Source organism: Sinocyclocheilus anshuiensis, unplaced genomic scaffold, assembly GCF_001515605.1.
Source record: "Sinocyclocheilus anshuiensis isolate Anshui unplaced genomic scaffold, SAMN03320099.WGS_v1.1 scaffold1010, whole genome shotgun sequence".
Taxonomy (NCBI): domain Eukaryota; kingdom Metazoa; phylum Chordata; class Actinopteri; order Cypriniformes; family Cyprinidae; genus Sinocyclocheilus; species Sinocyclocheilus anshuiensis.
Window position 1 is genome coordinate 1,279,960 of NW_015537936.1, and position 16,708 is coordinate 1,296,667.

The 16,708-nt window shown below is 36.0% G+C and overlaps 1 protein-coding gene across 1 annotated transcript in view; it reads right to left on the bottom strand.

Annotated features, from left to right (window-relative positions):
• Positions 1–448: 448 nt before the first annotated feature.
• LOC107659186 (Wilms tumor protein 1-interacting protein homolog) overlaps positions 449–16,708 on the bottom strand; it is a 34,446-nt gene continuing 18,186 nt past the window's right edge. The window contains exons 2-6 of the mRNA XM_016448036.1: positions 14,939–15,040; positions 6,482–6,549; positions 1,403–1,465; positions 1,113–1,166; positions 449–601 (exon numbers count right to left, since the gene is read on the bottom strand). Coding sequence (XP_016303522.1) covers positions 449–601; positions 1,113–1,166; positions 1,403–1,465; positions 6,482–6,549; positions 14,939–15,040 — 440 coding nt within the window. The remainder of the gene's footprint in view (positions 602–1,112; positions 1,167–1,402; positions 1,466–6,481; positions 6,550–14,938; positions 15,041–16,708) is intronic.

Consider the following 16,708-nt stretch of genomic DNA (forward strand, 5'->3'; position numbering starts at 1 on the left):
ATACAAATTTGGAACGACAGTGAGTAAATGATCATTGTAGTTTTAATTTGAGGTGAACTGTCCCTTTAAAGACCCTGGGCAGTAATGGTGCATGTCGAAGGCAGTGAGTGAGGCGACGGCCTGATCGACGCAGGATTTCCGATGAAGGCACGGGAAGTCGTATCTCAGTCTGTGTGTTCAGTTCAGGAGGAAAAACAGGCACGGGTCGCCCTCCGATCCCCTGCGGCAGTGTTGAAGACCTAAAGCTGGACACCGAGCCCAAACCCCTCGATACCGTGATGAGGGATGAAATAATAATAAAAGCCTCCCCGGTCGGTCAAATGGACTCCAAACAAGTGGAAATACGTGGTCAAACGGGCACGACCGAACCCCTGTTTATTGTTCAGAGGAAGGACCGATCCTTCTGTATTGATTTCCTCTCGCTCCTCGTTCAGCGTGAGTCATGTGTTCACAGTTCAGTGACGTGGAGCGGGTAACTCGGGGGCAGGTGGGTCGGTTGAGGGGTTTTTAACCGGTGCAGGTGGCATCGGTGGCACAGCAGGTGCCCATCCAGCGGGTAACAGCGATGCCCCTCTTCATCATTCAACTGCAGACTGCAATCCTGCAAAGCATGTGTTATTGTCTTAGTGTGTTTGATAGAAATGAAGTCAGGCCTTTTTCAATGAATCATCACCCTTGTGGCTGGATCTACACTGTAAATAACTTAATGCACAAAGCTTGCTTTACATCTGCAAGTCATCTGGAAAAATCCACAGCCAGAGGAAGAAATCCAGAACTGCAGTTTGGTCGGTAAATAAATCACATGGCAATTTTGTTTTGTTCAAATTATAAATTGGAAGGCATATTTTCTTGTAATAAATAAATATTAAATGTTTTTTCATAAATAAAACTAATCAATTAATTATTCATATGTAACTATAAATTTTATATAAATTTTTATAAAAATAAAAAAATAAAAATGAAATTAAGTAATAATTTATTTACCCTGCTGTTGTTCCAATGCAGTATACCCTTATTTTTTCAGAAAGAGAAGGATCTTTTTTTACCTTTTTCCAATTAATCCATACAGTATAATGACAATGGATAGCAACCATGTTTTTTAAAAAAGACACAAAAGAATAGCGGAAACAGCCTGGATGATACGACTTACCCAGAGCCTGCAGGATCTACAACACACACACACACCCACACACACACACAGGTGGCCACACTAATGAGGCACAATAACATCATTTCTGTATCTAATAATACACTCACTCATATTACAGAGATGATGCAGCTTTGATAAGCCATTTTTGGTTGCATATTTATTTAAAATGGTAAAACTAAATTCACAAGAGATCCTTCCTCCTCTGAAAAATGAGAGCAATAGTTATAGTGCAATACATCAAATCTCTCGTACCATCTCCATGATGAGGTGACCGCACACAAAGCATTTTTCTGCCGTCTGCTGGAACCCGGAGTACTACAGAAGAAAAACAATTACCACAACTCAAATGCAAGATCATATTTATTAACTTTGCATGATTTTTTTGTTTCTTCTGCTCACCAAAACTTCATTTATTTGATCAAAAATACAGAAAAAAACAGTAATGTTTTGAAATGTTTAAATTTAAAATAGCTGTTTTCTATGTGAACATATGTTATGTAATTTATTTCTGTGATCAAAGCTGTATTTTCAGCATCATTACTCCAGTCTTCAGTGTCACATGATCTTCAGAAATCATTATAATATGCTGATTTGCTGCTCAAGAAACATTTCTGATTATTATCAATGTTGAAAACAGTCGTGCTGAAGAATACTGTATTTTTGTGGAAACTGTGATACATTTTGTTTTTCAGGATTCTTTGATGAATTAGAAATCTTTAACATTAGAAATGTCTTTACTGTCCGTTTAATGTGTCTTTGATGGACTAAAGTATTAATTTATTTCAAATGCAATTTACTGAGGAATCACAGATACATTTTTCTAGTGCACAATCATGGTTTAAGCGGTCACACTCCAAGTAAAAGTCCAAAAATGTATTAAATACTAAATAAAAAATAAAACATTCAATAATATAGATGAATTAACTAAATAAATATATAATATATTATAATATAAATTATAGCAAGTCACACTGCTTCACGTTTCATGTCAACTACCCAAAATGCAAGCACTATATACACAAAATAATATATTACATATTTTTATAAAAATATTAAAAACATAAAAATACTAAAATATCTAAAAATATATATTAAATTACTTTTTTTTTTTTATTATATTATATATAAGTATTGATAAATTAAGAAATATTATAGTATATAAAATAATATGATATAATATAATATGATGCCACACTACTTGACAATTCCTGTGTGCAGCCCATCTGCAAAAATGATGTAATTCCAAAAACTTGCACCAGTAATGAAGCAGTATCACTATTGAATGCGTCTCAAGGGGGCGCTGGCACGCTCTCTCTGTGCCGAGCTTCGGAAACGTGCTACGGGGATGTTTAGCTCTGTGCATCTGATTAAACACTTAAGACACCAGCCGAAAATCCCACATGATTATCAGCATGATTTCTGAGAAGATCCACAACTTGATGGATTAAGGCAGCGGCCGCTATACGAATCATTCTGGAAGGTTCTTATCGTTCAGTGTGAGGTGTTGGACCTCCAAAAGACTTTCCTGAGACTTCAGAGGTTGTTAATGGTGGACAGGTTGCAGGCGTCTTAAGTACAGAAACGACCCTGAGGGGAGCCATCTGTCCCGGAAAAGGGCTTTGACCTGGTTACCAGGGTGACAAGGGTTTGGAGCACAGCCATTAGAGTAAGGATGTTCTCAAACATGCACTCTATGGAAATGAGAGGCCGAGGCCACACAGGATCCTCGGATTATTACATTTTTGAGGACTAATATTACTAAGGTTGTACATTTGTTGAGGACTAATATTACTAAGGTTGTAAGGTATTTAGAAAACTACATACATATAATAAAAATATTACTAATATTACATTTTACATTAAAAATTAACATTTTAAAATAATACTGCAGCCCAAAATCACTTTCTTTAGCAAAACAAAATTGAGCTTTCCTCTTTAATAAGAGGTTTTCTCTTTGAGAAGTGTGTTCAAGTCAACATTTTAACTCACAGTCTCAAAGTTTAGCTGAATGACCCGCTCTGGAATGTCATCAGTCAATGATTCACAATATTAATGCACATTCATACCTGTGCCATGGCCTAATACACACAAAAAACATCTTACATAACGCCAGTGCATTATCCTGGAGTGTAAACATGACCCCTTTTATTAGGTGCCATTTACCAGACGCGAGTGAATCACAGTGAACCAGTGTTCGTGTGGAGTTAAAACTGGTTAAGTGACTTCACAATGAGATTGAACATGCAACCTTTAGTCAGTATTTCAGAGCAATAGCCATTGAATTACCTCACAGTGATAGCATTCCACATGGTAATTTTTATCCATGGACACCACCCGTATGGTCTCCTCTGAACCCTACAAACACACACACACACCTAATTAACCTCTGTCAGGATAGTCCTGAAACGTGACATCAATTCAACTCATACAACATCAGTCTAATGCATTTAAAAGCTGGTACCTGCGCTGGGAGGATGGGCTGGTTACACGAGGCACATTTAGGAGCAAAAACCCTATAGAAAAACATTGAAATATACATCAACATCTCGGTTACGCTGGACAGCCAAAACAGCACTAAACAGGCTATGCATGAAAAATATGTAACAAAATAGCATAAATGCGTGGTTGTCACTCACGTGTGGTAGTCTTTCACACAGTAGATGTTGTTCTCCACATCCACGGTGAAAGGAACACCATCCAGACCCTCCTTACAAACCACACAGCGGAAACAGCCTGGATGATACGACTTACCCAGAGCCTGCAGGATCTACAACACACACACACACCCACACACACACACAGGTGGAGGCCACACAGGATCCTCGGATTCTATTGTAGGAACCAAAGGCTACATTTTAACGACGTGGAACTTTCCGTCCGGCTGTGGAACGCCGTTCCATTCCGTACTGATGACATCACCGCTCGCCTGAACACTCTTTTCATTGGTGCGCTGGTGATCGTGTGAGCGTGTGCTCGTTGTGGAGCGAGGGCCAGCAGGTGGGGTTGGGACGGACTGATCAATACCAGGAAACCCCCACCCATCCCATCAGACAGGCCATCTGCCGGACCCCCGGCGGCATGTTCCTCAGTCGCTCACGTCAACACAAGTACTGTTTGGGGTCATTAAGTGGCTGACCAAGGTGTTTTTTTTTTTGTTTTGTTTTTTAATCGCATGATACCAATGCAGATATCTATGCTAAGTGGCCAATAGCTGAAATAAACACAGCAAAAAATAAATAAATAAATAAATAAAATATTTATATTAAAAATATTTGGAAAAGTAAAATACTTAAAAATAACAGTAAATAATTTTTTTTTTAATTATACTGTAACAAAGACTACTAATAAAATAATACATATAAATAATATAATAATTAATGGTAAATAAAAATATATTAAAATTATATATATATATGTATTTAAATATTAATTTGGAAAAATGTACAAAAAATATTAAATGGGTTAAATGAAAAAGAATATAATTAATTTATATACAAATGTACACTAACACTACAAAATAACAAAATTATACAAAAAGTAAAATATCTAATAATATTAAAAATTAAATGTTAAATAATAGTATATATAAAAATCATATATTAAACAAACTTATAAACAAACAAACTCTCAAAATGCCAAATGATGACCTGTTAATTGCCCTGGCTAATATTTGATTATAAGTAAGTACGTAAGTAAGTATGTATGTATGTATGTATGCTGAAAATGACCAGTTATTTATCCTGGCCAATATATCATCTGTCCCTACTATCAAAACTGTCACATGAAAGTCTAGTGGCAATAATATCAAAATGACAACATTATTTGACAGAAGCAGATTTCAGGAAGTTGATTCCTTCATGATGGATCTTCCCATTGCTCCTGCTGTGTGTGTGTGTGTGTGTTTTTGGCTTTAGAATAAGATCACACTGGAGTGAATTGGAGAGGTGGGCGGAGCTACAGCATCTGTTCTCCCAAGAGACATCCATCCACTAATGAGCACTAATCAATACAGCCCCAGTCTCCACCTCCCTCTTAGGAAACGTTCAATTAAATGAAGCATTACAGCTACTTTGTTGAGATCCTACAGCTGGTGTAACTCTGACCTACAGCAGGACTTCAAACATCAAACGAGGACAAGATCTACAGAACGAGTATCTATAGAACAATCCGTGACACATCGGTTTCATTAAAAGGGTTTTAATGGACTAATGCTTCACATTGTGTTGGAATTACTGTAATTATGAGATTCTGAGCTGTTCACATGCTCAGGCTCAAAAATTAATAGTTTCTATAGCTACACTTATAATGTCAAAAATTAGGCAAAAATGTGGCTTCGTTGTCAATGACGGTAAAAAAAATATGTAGTCACTCTATTAAATGATCTCTGCATGCTCTTGCAAGATATTTAAGAAAAAAGCACATCAAAAACAACATTACAGCAGGACTTCAAACATCAAACGAGGACAAGATCTACAGTATCTATAGAGTATCTATAGAACAATCCGTGACACATCGGTTTCATTAAAAGGGTTTTAATGGACTAATGCTTCACATTGTGTTGGAATTACTGTAATTATGAGATTCTGAGCTGTTCACATGCTCAGGCTCAAAAATTAATAGTTTCTATAGCTACACTTATAATGTCAAAAATTAGGCAAAAATGTGGCTTCGTTGTCAATGACGGTAAAAAAAATATGTAGTCACTCTATTAAATGATCTCTGCATGCTCTTGCAAGATATTTAAGAAAAAAGCACATCAAAAACAACATTTTACAGTGACACATCAAGCATTGCTGTTCAAATGTTTGGGATCAGTAAGATTTATTTATAGAAATTAATACTTTTATTCATCAAGGGCATATTAAACTCATCAAAAGTGACAGCAAACACATTTATAATGTTACAAAAGATTTCCATTTCAAATAAATGCTGTTCTTTTGCACTTTCTATTCATCAAAGAATCCTGAAAAATTAAATGTATCACAGTTTCCACAAAAATATTGGGCAGCACAACTGTTTTCAACATTGATAATAATCAGAAATGTTTCTTGAGCAGCAAATCAGCATATTAGAATGATTTCTGAAGATCATGTGACACTGATCACAGCAATAAATCAAATTTTTCAATATATTCACATAGAGAACAGCTATTTTAAATTGCAATAATATTTCACATTTTTACTCCATTTTTAGTCAACTAAATGCAGCCTTGGCGAGCAGAAGATAACAAAAATCTTAGTTTGACAAAAGTAAAATAGTCAGAAACTCAATTACTGTAAATCTGACATCATGTAAATGCATCACAAGTTTGATTTTAACTGTAATACTCACCAGGAAGTCTTCCTCACAGTAAACCTTTCCATTGATATTATAGAAAGCCTTTCCTCGTAGCCTCCGTCCTGAGGGAGAAAAAAATCTAATTATTCCACCATGTCATAAGTTTCATTTTATATGCAGTCAAAAACACTGCAGAAGAAACTCCATGCATCTTAATGCTGTGTGTTTACCAACAGCCTCGACAACAAACAAGCAATTATTTTTAACTGGCAACATCAAATGACTGAAAGGATGAAATATGTTTCATCTCTGATGCGTGTTACGTGAACAGCTGTTCGTTCCCTCAGATATCTGACCGACGGATATGAAATGTACACAAAAATGCATCGAAAGCTCAAACCTGACTGGTTCTGTTTACAGTGTTTCCTAGAATCAGGGTGCACAGGTTTACACCAGCCTAAAAACAAATGCAAACTGTGACCTATAATTTCCCCAATGGGTAAAATGTGGACAGAATTGGGATCAAGTCATAAAAGCGGAATTTACTGTATAACGTGGAATGTCACAGAATAAGTCAAATTTTGAATTAATAAGTCTTACTTTAAATCAAATCACAATATGGACTAGTGTCTGTGAATATTAAGCCACAAAATGACAATTTAAATATGATCCTGCATGTTCTGTGTGTCTCTTTTAGAAAGAATGGTGCAGATTCACACAGATGCACAAGAAAGCGTGCGTGATGCTCACTGTGTTTTCAGTGCCTGCCGTCTCACTATATGAGCATATATAACTATCATCATATCATATAAACACAGAAACTTACAGGTCTTCACAACAACTTGAAGAAATAGTGACAGAAATATATTATTACTGTCTGGAATGTACACCCTAATGTAATAATAATAATAATAAATACTACACTAAACACTAAAATAAAAACTAATACTAAATATTAATACAAATAAAAATATTATTAGGGAATAATGATATTTTTTGTCCTTGTTTTAATTTTAACAGCAAACTTCTGTTATGTGGCAATTTTGTTTGGCAAACAATGAAAGTGTTTGTTTCATTTTCATTTGATTAAAAGATATATTAAAGTTTATGCCTTCATAACAGAAACTAAAATACACAGACATAACAGAAAAAAAACATTTAATAGGGCCCTATATAATTGCAAAAATAATGTTGTTTTTATAATTTAAATTATTTAGATATACTTTTTGATTGATTTTTAAAATGTAATTAAACCATTAAAATGGAATCCAAAAAAATTAAAACGGTAAACACAAAATGTAGTAAACATAAAACAGAATTTGAGAAAAAAAGAATATATTTAATTTCAGGGCCCTATAAAATTTTTTTCATTTTGTTAAACTTTTAATAAATTGTTATTAAATTGTTTAAGTTTCATGATTTCAATTAATTAGACATGCTTTTTGATTACAAAAATGTAACCATTAAAACAGAGTCCAGAAATATAAACGGGGAAAAAATATGGAATCCAAAAAATAATAAAAAATAAAAATAAAACCGATTTCTTAGGGCCGTAGGTTGGTTGTTTACCATGTGGCTCAGTTGGTGTGTTTCTGTCTAAATGGGCGTATCTTGGCCAGAATCAGCGAAGGGCCTGACTGCACGAGACTAGGACCTCTGCATCGCATTCAAACACACACAAAAACCACCAAACGCTCATCTTTCTCTCTCACACACAGAGTTCATAAATCAGTCCGACCCTTTTCCCCATCCCTTAATTTACAGCGCTCAAGGCAGACATCTCGTTTCTTTTCACGGTCTCAAAATTTATGCACTTGTCACATTCAAACAGCCAGCGGCCCGACAGAGAAACGAACACTCGACTTAATTCAGAGTGATAAAGCACAATTCACACGCAGATGTGGGCAAAGACTTTCAATTAGTGATGCAGAAGCAGGGTGTTCACCTTCTGGACCATAAAACAGGTGAAAAAATCCCATCGAGGAGGAACAAGAGCCATATAGAGACCTGAAGAACTTTTTGTTTTTAATCCCTAGCAACACACCTGCATAGCAATGTGCAGTTTTGCTCCATCAAGAACCACTTAGATGTGTTTAGAAAATTGTAATAAAAAGGTGCAAATAATAACGATTTGATTTGAAAACAACTGAGATGGCAATGTAAGAGGAGGATGTTTGTAGACGTGTGTACACACAACAAACGACGCTGAGATCACTGAGATTTCTGGAGCTGACAAATGTCTGGGGAGGGCCAGATTCCCAACACAAAAACACAGAGAGAGAGACAGAGAGAGGTCTGAGTAAACGGGGACATTCTTTGAGCCTGAGGTCACCGGCTGGTCCCAATGCCCCCCTCCACCACCGAAAACAGACAAGAGAGAGAGAGAGAGAGAGACAGGAGAAGAGAAAGAGAGAAAGAGGGGGAGGGATGGCGAGATTCCTCCAGCCTTTGTCAAAGACTGCGGCCACAGTCAACTACATCTACACTGAAAAAACTGGTTATATGCAGCAAACTTTAAGTTAATTTGTGGCAAATGTGTAGCTCTTCACTGGTATGATGAACTTGCAGCAAATCATTGGCACAGTTAGTGCTGTTAAACTTTTCACTGAACTGAAATGTTCAATTATTTCGATACACTGCAAAAAATTTCAGTATTTTTGTGCACAAATATCTAAACATTCTTGAATCAAGAGTCATTTACAGTAACATTACATTAAAAATGTATCAAAATTAAGTTTTAAAATGAGAAAAAATATCTGCAAATGGGGCAAGAACAATAATTTTGCTTTCTCTTTGAATTAAGGTTAAGATACTTTTCCTTGTGTTAAGCAAAAAGTGACAACATTTTTATTGATTTTTATGAATGTTAAGATATTTATTTGTGCTTTAAAACACGATAAAAATACTGAGTAATCTTTTTTGCAGTGTAGTATAATTTTGCTTTCTCTTTGAATTAAGGTAAAGATACTTTTCCTTGTGTTAAGCAAAAAGTGACAACATTTTTATCGATTTTTCATAAAATAACACTTAATATCTTAAGTCATTTTGCTAATCAAGTAAATGTATCTTGATTCAAGAATGTTAAGATATTTATTTGTGCTTTAAAACACGATAAAAATACTGAGTAATCTTTTTTGCAGTGTAGTGAATGGAAATACATTAACAAAACAGCAAAAACTTTTTCAACAAAGGCCATTTTCACAGACTGTGATGATGTTTCTATAATTATTAACATCGTAACCTATTTTTTAAACATTTTCTTTTTAAAAAATGTAAAGTAAAATATATTTTATATTATATTTTTTAAATGTGTTTTCTATTTTCATTAATAAAACATGTATAACGCTATTTTGTGTTTTATTTTCTTGCTTTCAATTACAGAAAACTGGTTAAATCTAATACAATGGTTGAGGGAGTGACAGCTAATCTTTCTCTCTTTTAACCAATGTAATCAATCTCTTGATATTTTGTTCCTCTTTTGGAAAGACAGAAACCAATCATGGATTTTTCCTTTTGCTATTAAGGCAAACGGAAATGCAAAAATGACATTTGTTGCATTTTCCGTTCACAACCATGGAAGTTTACCAAACTATGACGGCTTCTGTTTCTGAGAAGCCCGGAAATGTGAAAAGGCTCCATTAACCACAATTATTTTTGTCATTTTTCACTCACATGCATCTCTTCTACTCCACTCTTCTCAGAAGAGTGTGTGGGCAGTTTTATTTCCATGGTCTGCGGTGTTAAATGCATCTTTGATTTAATTTTTACACTTGTTTCCCATGACTGTCACACTGGCTGCAGATCTTCAGTCCTCTCATGAACTCAGTCAGGGTCGTTGCCATATGTGACGCAAGTAAAAACAAGGCTGTGCAGTATAGATGAGGTCAATTCTACTGTTTTAAGGTCTCATGTCACACTGAGTGCATATTTCTGGAATTCTCCGTCTAAAGGCATTTTATTTAAAGTTCCCCTATTATGCCATTTTTAAGGTTGCTAATATTGTTTTATGAGTCTCCTAAAACAGGTTTAAATGCATGCAAGGTCAGAAAACACGTTAGTTTTCTTAAAAAATAGATTTAATTTTAACTCATTTCTAAATGATTCGTAAACGACTCGTGCGAAGCAGTTCAAAGAATCAGTCTCTCTAAACCCCTCCTTTCCGTGAGCCCTCACTGCTGATTGGTCAGATGGCGCAGTCCTTTGTGATTGGTCCAGAGCCGTAGAGATTGGCTCTGGATTGGTCTACCGCGTACAGCGTGTGTCGGAAACGAAACGGCCATTGCCATGACAGCCCTGGAGACTTGTCAATACATAGAAAAGATGGTATCGATTGTACCTTTCCAATTCAAGCCGGAGTCTGATGATGAAACGGTTGAACTGGCTGATCGACAAGAGATTGATTCGTAAGCACGACTGGAGCAGGACGTTTCTCAGTGGTAAGTGTCAAGTGTTAACAAGTTAACTAATATAAGCTAATAATTATCAGAATTCTCCGCCCGAGTCCGACCCGAGCCGAACCTAACAGTCTACTCTGAGAGTTAGTAGACAAATTAGTTGCAAATTAGTGATAATTAGTTGACATGTAGTTGCAAAGTTACTTATAGTTAGTAGAATGTCTAAAGTGGACTATCAAAATAAAGTGTAACTAAACACTGTATCGCTGCTGTTCCATAAGCACCACCTGCTGTCAGAGAGCGAATCTACATCTCATTATTATTTATTTTTGTTTTGTGCAGATGTTTTATGTAGCATAATTTCGCTAAGCAAAAGTCAGACCATTCTGTTTTTGCTTCAGACTTTGAAATTATGCAATCTCATTTTAAATCAGAAACTGCTCATGTATACAGCATCTTTATTTGTATCATGATTAAAATACAGTGGTTGCCTCTAATTTTAAATGGCTACAGAGAGTTTGGCCTGTAATAGAGCCAAGTTTCAGGTAAAAAATAATTTCTAGCCCTGCAAACAGATTAAAAAAAATGACATAAACAGATGGATAGAATGAATTAATGACTGAATAAACAATAGACCTAGACCTAATTATAGACCTAATGATCCGATCTGAAAAACAAATAAATATTTTGTGCATTGAGAACAAAGCCTATGTGTCTTTCTTGCTCCTTTCCTGAAGCTGTGAAAACACACACGCACACACACACACACACACACACACACACACGCACACGCACACACACACTCCTGTCCACAGCAAGAGAACAAGCAGGTCTTTATCATCTGCAGGTGGCTTCGCCCCAGTGCATGATGGGATGCTGGAGGTGATGAGTCACTCAAAGGGTGTATGTACATGTTCGGGAATTCACATCCAGACTGTAGTCAGTGTGTGTGTGTGTTACTGTAAAGAGGGGAATTTTAGTCTGCGGTTCTTTTCTCCCCATGTTAATGTATATTTTATGTGGTAACACAAACAACTCTACTGAGTCTGACTGCAAGCCAAAGTGAAATGAAAATAGTGACAAATAAACTGTCGAGTAACTCTGTGAGTCGGTTCAAATGAATCACTGGCTAGAAATAAATATTTCCAACAGCTCTCTGTGACTGAATGCTATGAGTCCTCCTGAAGACTAAAGTCTTGAGCAAATAAGTATGAGAGAAAGAGAAGAAATGAGAGTGAATGAAACATCATAATGACTCTCTGTGTTGGTGTATGTGAGTTTGTGTGGGCAGAGGGCTGCGGGACGCTCGGGGCACACATACACTTACCTTTATAATTGTAAAGGTGAACAAATGATAGAATGAATAGATGGATGGATGGATGGATGATAGATAGATAGATAGATAGATAGATAGATATTTGAAAGTGGTTTGCCCCAATGCATGATGGGATATTTTAGTGGTTATAGTGGTGAGGTTTGAGTAGTTGGTGGTGTGTAATGAAATCCTGCATCATCTACTGTTATCATGAAACTCAGCACTTTTGTTTCTTCTCAGCTGAGCACAAAAAACAATTACAGCCGTGATTACCTGCACAGATTCAGCACAGCAGCACCACTGCCAGCGTGGTATTGCTTTCATACGCCACCTTTATAAATAAGAACTTGATACAGAGTACCCGACATTACGCATATGCCACATGTATGCCACACATGGTTAAATAGATCAATCATTATTTAGTATTTAAATAAATGCAAGAAAGAACAGCAATTGCAACTCAGCATGCAAAAAATCACTACATCACTGTCAATTACAGTGCAGTGGGGGATTTTATCAAACACTTTATACTTTAAGAAGTTTAAGATTAAATTACAAAAAATAAATAATAATAATAATTAAAAAAAAAACAGTCATCATACCTAAGGCTGAAATTATTCACAAAACTGTGCAGAGTAAAAAAACATCAGGAATCTGAATCAGTGCTGCAGGGACAATAATAAAATACTACAAAAGCATAGAATATGGCTCCTTTCAACTCGTTTTGTGGCCTAATTAGGCCAGAATAGACACTTACTAAGAGCACTTATTGTGTAGACAGACTTCTTAATTATAATGGGAGCAATTTAGTGATTTTCAACACATCACAGCATGACGCTCTAAAGCTGTAGGCTATTTACAGTTTCCAAGTAACCTTATAACAGCTTCAAATATGTCACATCTTATCAGTTACATACTGTTGGTATTACTAAATTGAGTCTTGTTTAGAAGTATTTTTATGGAATAAAAAAGTGTTTTTTTAATGGAATTTTCATCTCACAATTCTGACTTTTTTTCCTCACAGTTGTGAAATGTAAACACAAATAAATAATTAAATATAAATAAATACTTTTTTGAATCAAGTTCTCATAGTTTTTACACTGACAGACTTAATATTTACTTGTTGCGACTCATCTGATCTTTTGGTTTGCGTTCAGTATGCTAAATAAATAGATAAATAAATAAATAAGTAAATAAATAAAAATAAAATTAATTTAAAAATTAACTTTTGAAATTAAAATTAGGTCATAAAATCATGTCAAAAATAGGCATTAGCACATGGTTGTGTAATGTGCAAACTATTTTTGGGTTGAACTCAATCTAAAAATAACTAGATCATGATACATACCATTATTATGACATACAAATGACAGATTTTGGTCATACTGTACCCGCCCCCCTCGACTCATTTCACAAAATAAGTTTAAGAAAACATCCCTCACTGAACTGGTCTTCTTAAAGCCTCATTCTCAAACCTCTAAAGCAACACATTTATTAGGTTTATGTTCCATCTCCTTCGCTCATGATTGCACTGAAGTACTTAAGATCAACCACAGCAGCTTATTCATCACAGATAATACAAACATCCACAAACACACTTGAACGTCACGCTAAAGAGCTCCTGTGAACTTCAAGAACCCATTATGCCCTTAAAAGAGGCTTCCAGTTCCTCCCAAACCGCATCCGGTTTACTGGCCCGCTTTCTTTCACCAAACAATACGTGTACAGCGAACGGCTAGCATTACGTGTAAATTATCTGCACTGGCTGTAAAGCGTGAGGAAACAGTATCTGTGCGGAGGGCAAGAGAGAATGAAAGAGAGAAAACTGAACAGCAGTTGTGCTCTACAGTACTGCCGTGATTTCTCTCTCTCTCGCTTACAGAGGAAACAGGAGAACCGACACACACACACACACACACACACACACACACACACACACAGTGCTCCCACGGACAGAAACACTGATCAGGACAAACATGACACCTTCAAACACATTCATAAACACAAATAAACACGCGCTTTTCTACAGGAGTGAGTCTATACGTGTGGCATGTGATCTTTGCCATTCGGTGAACTAAACTATATCACAAACCACAACAAAACTTCCATTTCAGATGCAAAATTCTCATTGAATACACAATTCTCTCATTTTAGATGCATATCGCATAAGTCTAAAAAAAATGCATAGTTCTCCAATTTTAGATGCATAATTCTCATTAAATGCACAATTCTCTTATTTTAGATGCACAAGTCTAAATAAATGCATAACTCTCCCATTTTAGATGCATAATTCTCATTAAATGCACAATTCTCCCATTTTAGATACATAACTCATTTTAGATGCATAGTTCACATTAGATGCATAATTCTCATTACATGCACAATCCTCACATTTTAGATGCATAATTCTCAATAAATGCACAATTCTCTCATTTTAGTTGCATAAGTCTAAATAAAAGCATAGTTCTCCCATTTTAGATGCATAATTCTCATTAAATTCACAATTCTCCCATTTTAGATGCATAATTCTAGTTAGAAATATGTTGATAAAAATTATTTGTACACTCAGTGCTGGACCAACAGGCCAAATGGACCTCTCCTGACAGCAATGACACAAAGCATGCTTTAGACATACAGTACACAACAGCGCATTGGTGTCAGCAGAGGTCCATCTAGTCTTTTGGTCCAGCAGTGACTGTACAAATCATGAACATATTTCTGAGTAGAATTAAGCATTTAATTAGAATTATGCATCTACAAAGGGACATTTATGCATTTTGTGTGTGTGTGTGTGTCACTCACCGCAGGAGCAGCAGGTGAAGCAGTTTGTATGATACAGGTTCCCCATCGCCTGACACGCTTGACTCGCTCCATACACACCTTTACCACACTTTATACAGATACCTGGAAGAGACAGACACACAGACAGCTGTCAGGATCACAGACGGGTGTGTTCTGTGTGGAGGAATCATAAACTGTAAAAAAAGATGGACGACGCGTCTCCACTTCCTTCCACTATAGAAAAGTGAAGCCAAAACATTCTCAGTATGGCCGCTGTCATCTTGTGAAAATGATGTAATTTGGAGCCAGAGTCTGTGCAGTAGAGATCGTGAGGTGGAGCCGTGGTATCAAAGTCCCGCCCAAACTCCCGCAGTCCCAATCACAAACTCATAGTCATGACACCCCGTTTTTATGTCATCAAATAACTAGTTAAAAGCAAACTTGTTAAGAAAAACGAACACTTGGACATACATCAGCATGATAAGAACTATCTAAAATGATGGAAACATTTATTTGAAGTGTAATTTGATTATTTAGTTTGTCTCACCTCCCATTAGATTACATGGAGAGGGCGGGGTTTATGACCTATACTGCAGCCAGTCACCTGGGGGCGATCGAGACGATATGGCTTCACTTTTGAGGACTCGTTGTGCACGCTTGGGAGGAATATACGATCTCTGATCTTAAGATGCGAGAGAGCGATTCATGTCAAATAATTCAAGTTCAGCTAATTTAAAGTTAAGCTTTTGTTGACAAAAAGAGTCAAAACAAGTAAAAACATTAGACTTTGTGATGAGGTTCGATGAGAAAGAGTGAACTGTTATATCAAAGACTATAGAAATACAAAGACGGTTCACTCCTATACTTATGAATGGGAGAAACTGCAACACGCAATATGGCGGGATAGTCCCGCCTTCTAAATGAAAGAGCCAATCGTTGATTGGTAAAGTCATTGCGTCACTGCAGCAGCCGTTAGAAGCTCCGGTTCCCATAGAAACCTGAGGCTGGACCGGCCGATGCGCATGCACAGTCATAAGCGCATTGGAACTACGCATGCGCATTGGCTGGTCTAGCCTGAAAAATAAGCTTTTTAAACATTCATGGGGCAGTTCATTTCAGATTTTGTTGCTGATTTTAAATATGTAATTTAATCGTGAGTTCAGCGAGCAGTTTTTGAGATTTCAGATTTATTCATTTTGTTTTCTCATTCAGTTTTCCAAAAACTTTTATAACATTTTCAAGAAAAATGTGGTTTAACCAAGCAAAAAATACTAAAATATTTTCCTTATGTCTTGAATATGTGAAAGTACACATATTAATAACAAATGTTTTTAAAAATGTTTGTTTTTAAATAATTTCCAAAATGTTTTTAACACATTTTTCAAGGCAAATATTTAAAGTAATTTTGTATTTTTTATTTTATTTTATTTTTTCACGTTTTCAAATTTTTTTTTATATTTAATAAAAAAATTAGAATTACTCTCATCATAGTGTAGGCATTGCATGTATGAATTGCATTGTTTGCTTTTGAATTAATTAATGGATAGGACAAACAAAAATTGCATCAAATCCAGTGTTTCCCCTGCCATTATATTAGGCTGGCAGCCCGCCCCCCCAACCGCAAAATGATTCATATTTAAATATGAATTCTGCGTGTCTGTGTCAATGATTGGCGCAGACGTGTGGTTTTGTTTCGTAACGTTACTGAAGCGCGCGTGACGCTCGCGGTGATTTTAGCGTCTGCCGTCTCACTAAATGAGGACATAAATACATGAACAACATCTCCAGAAC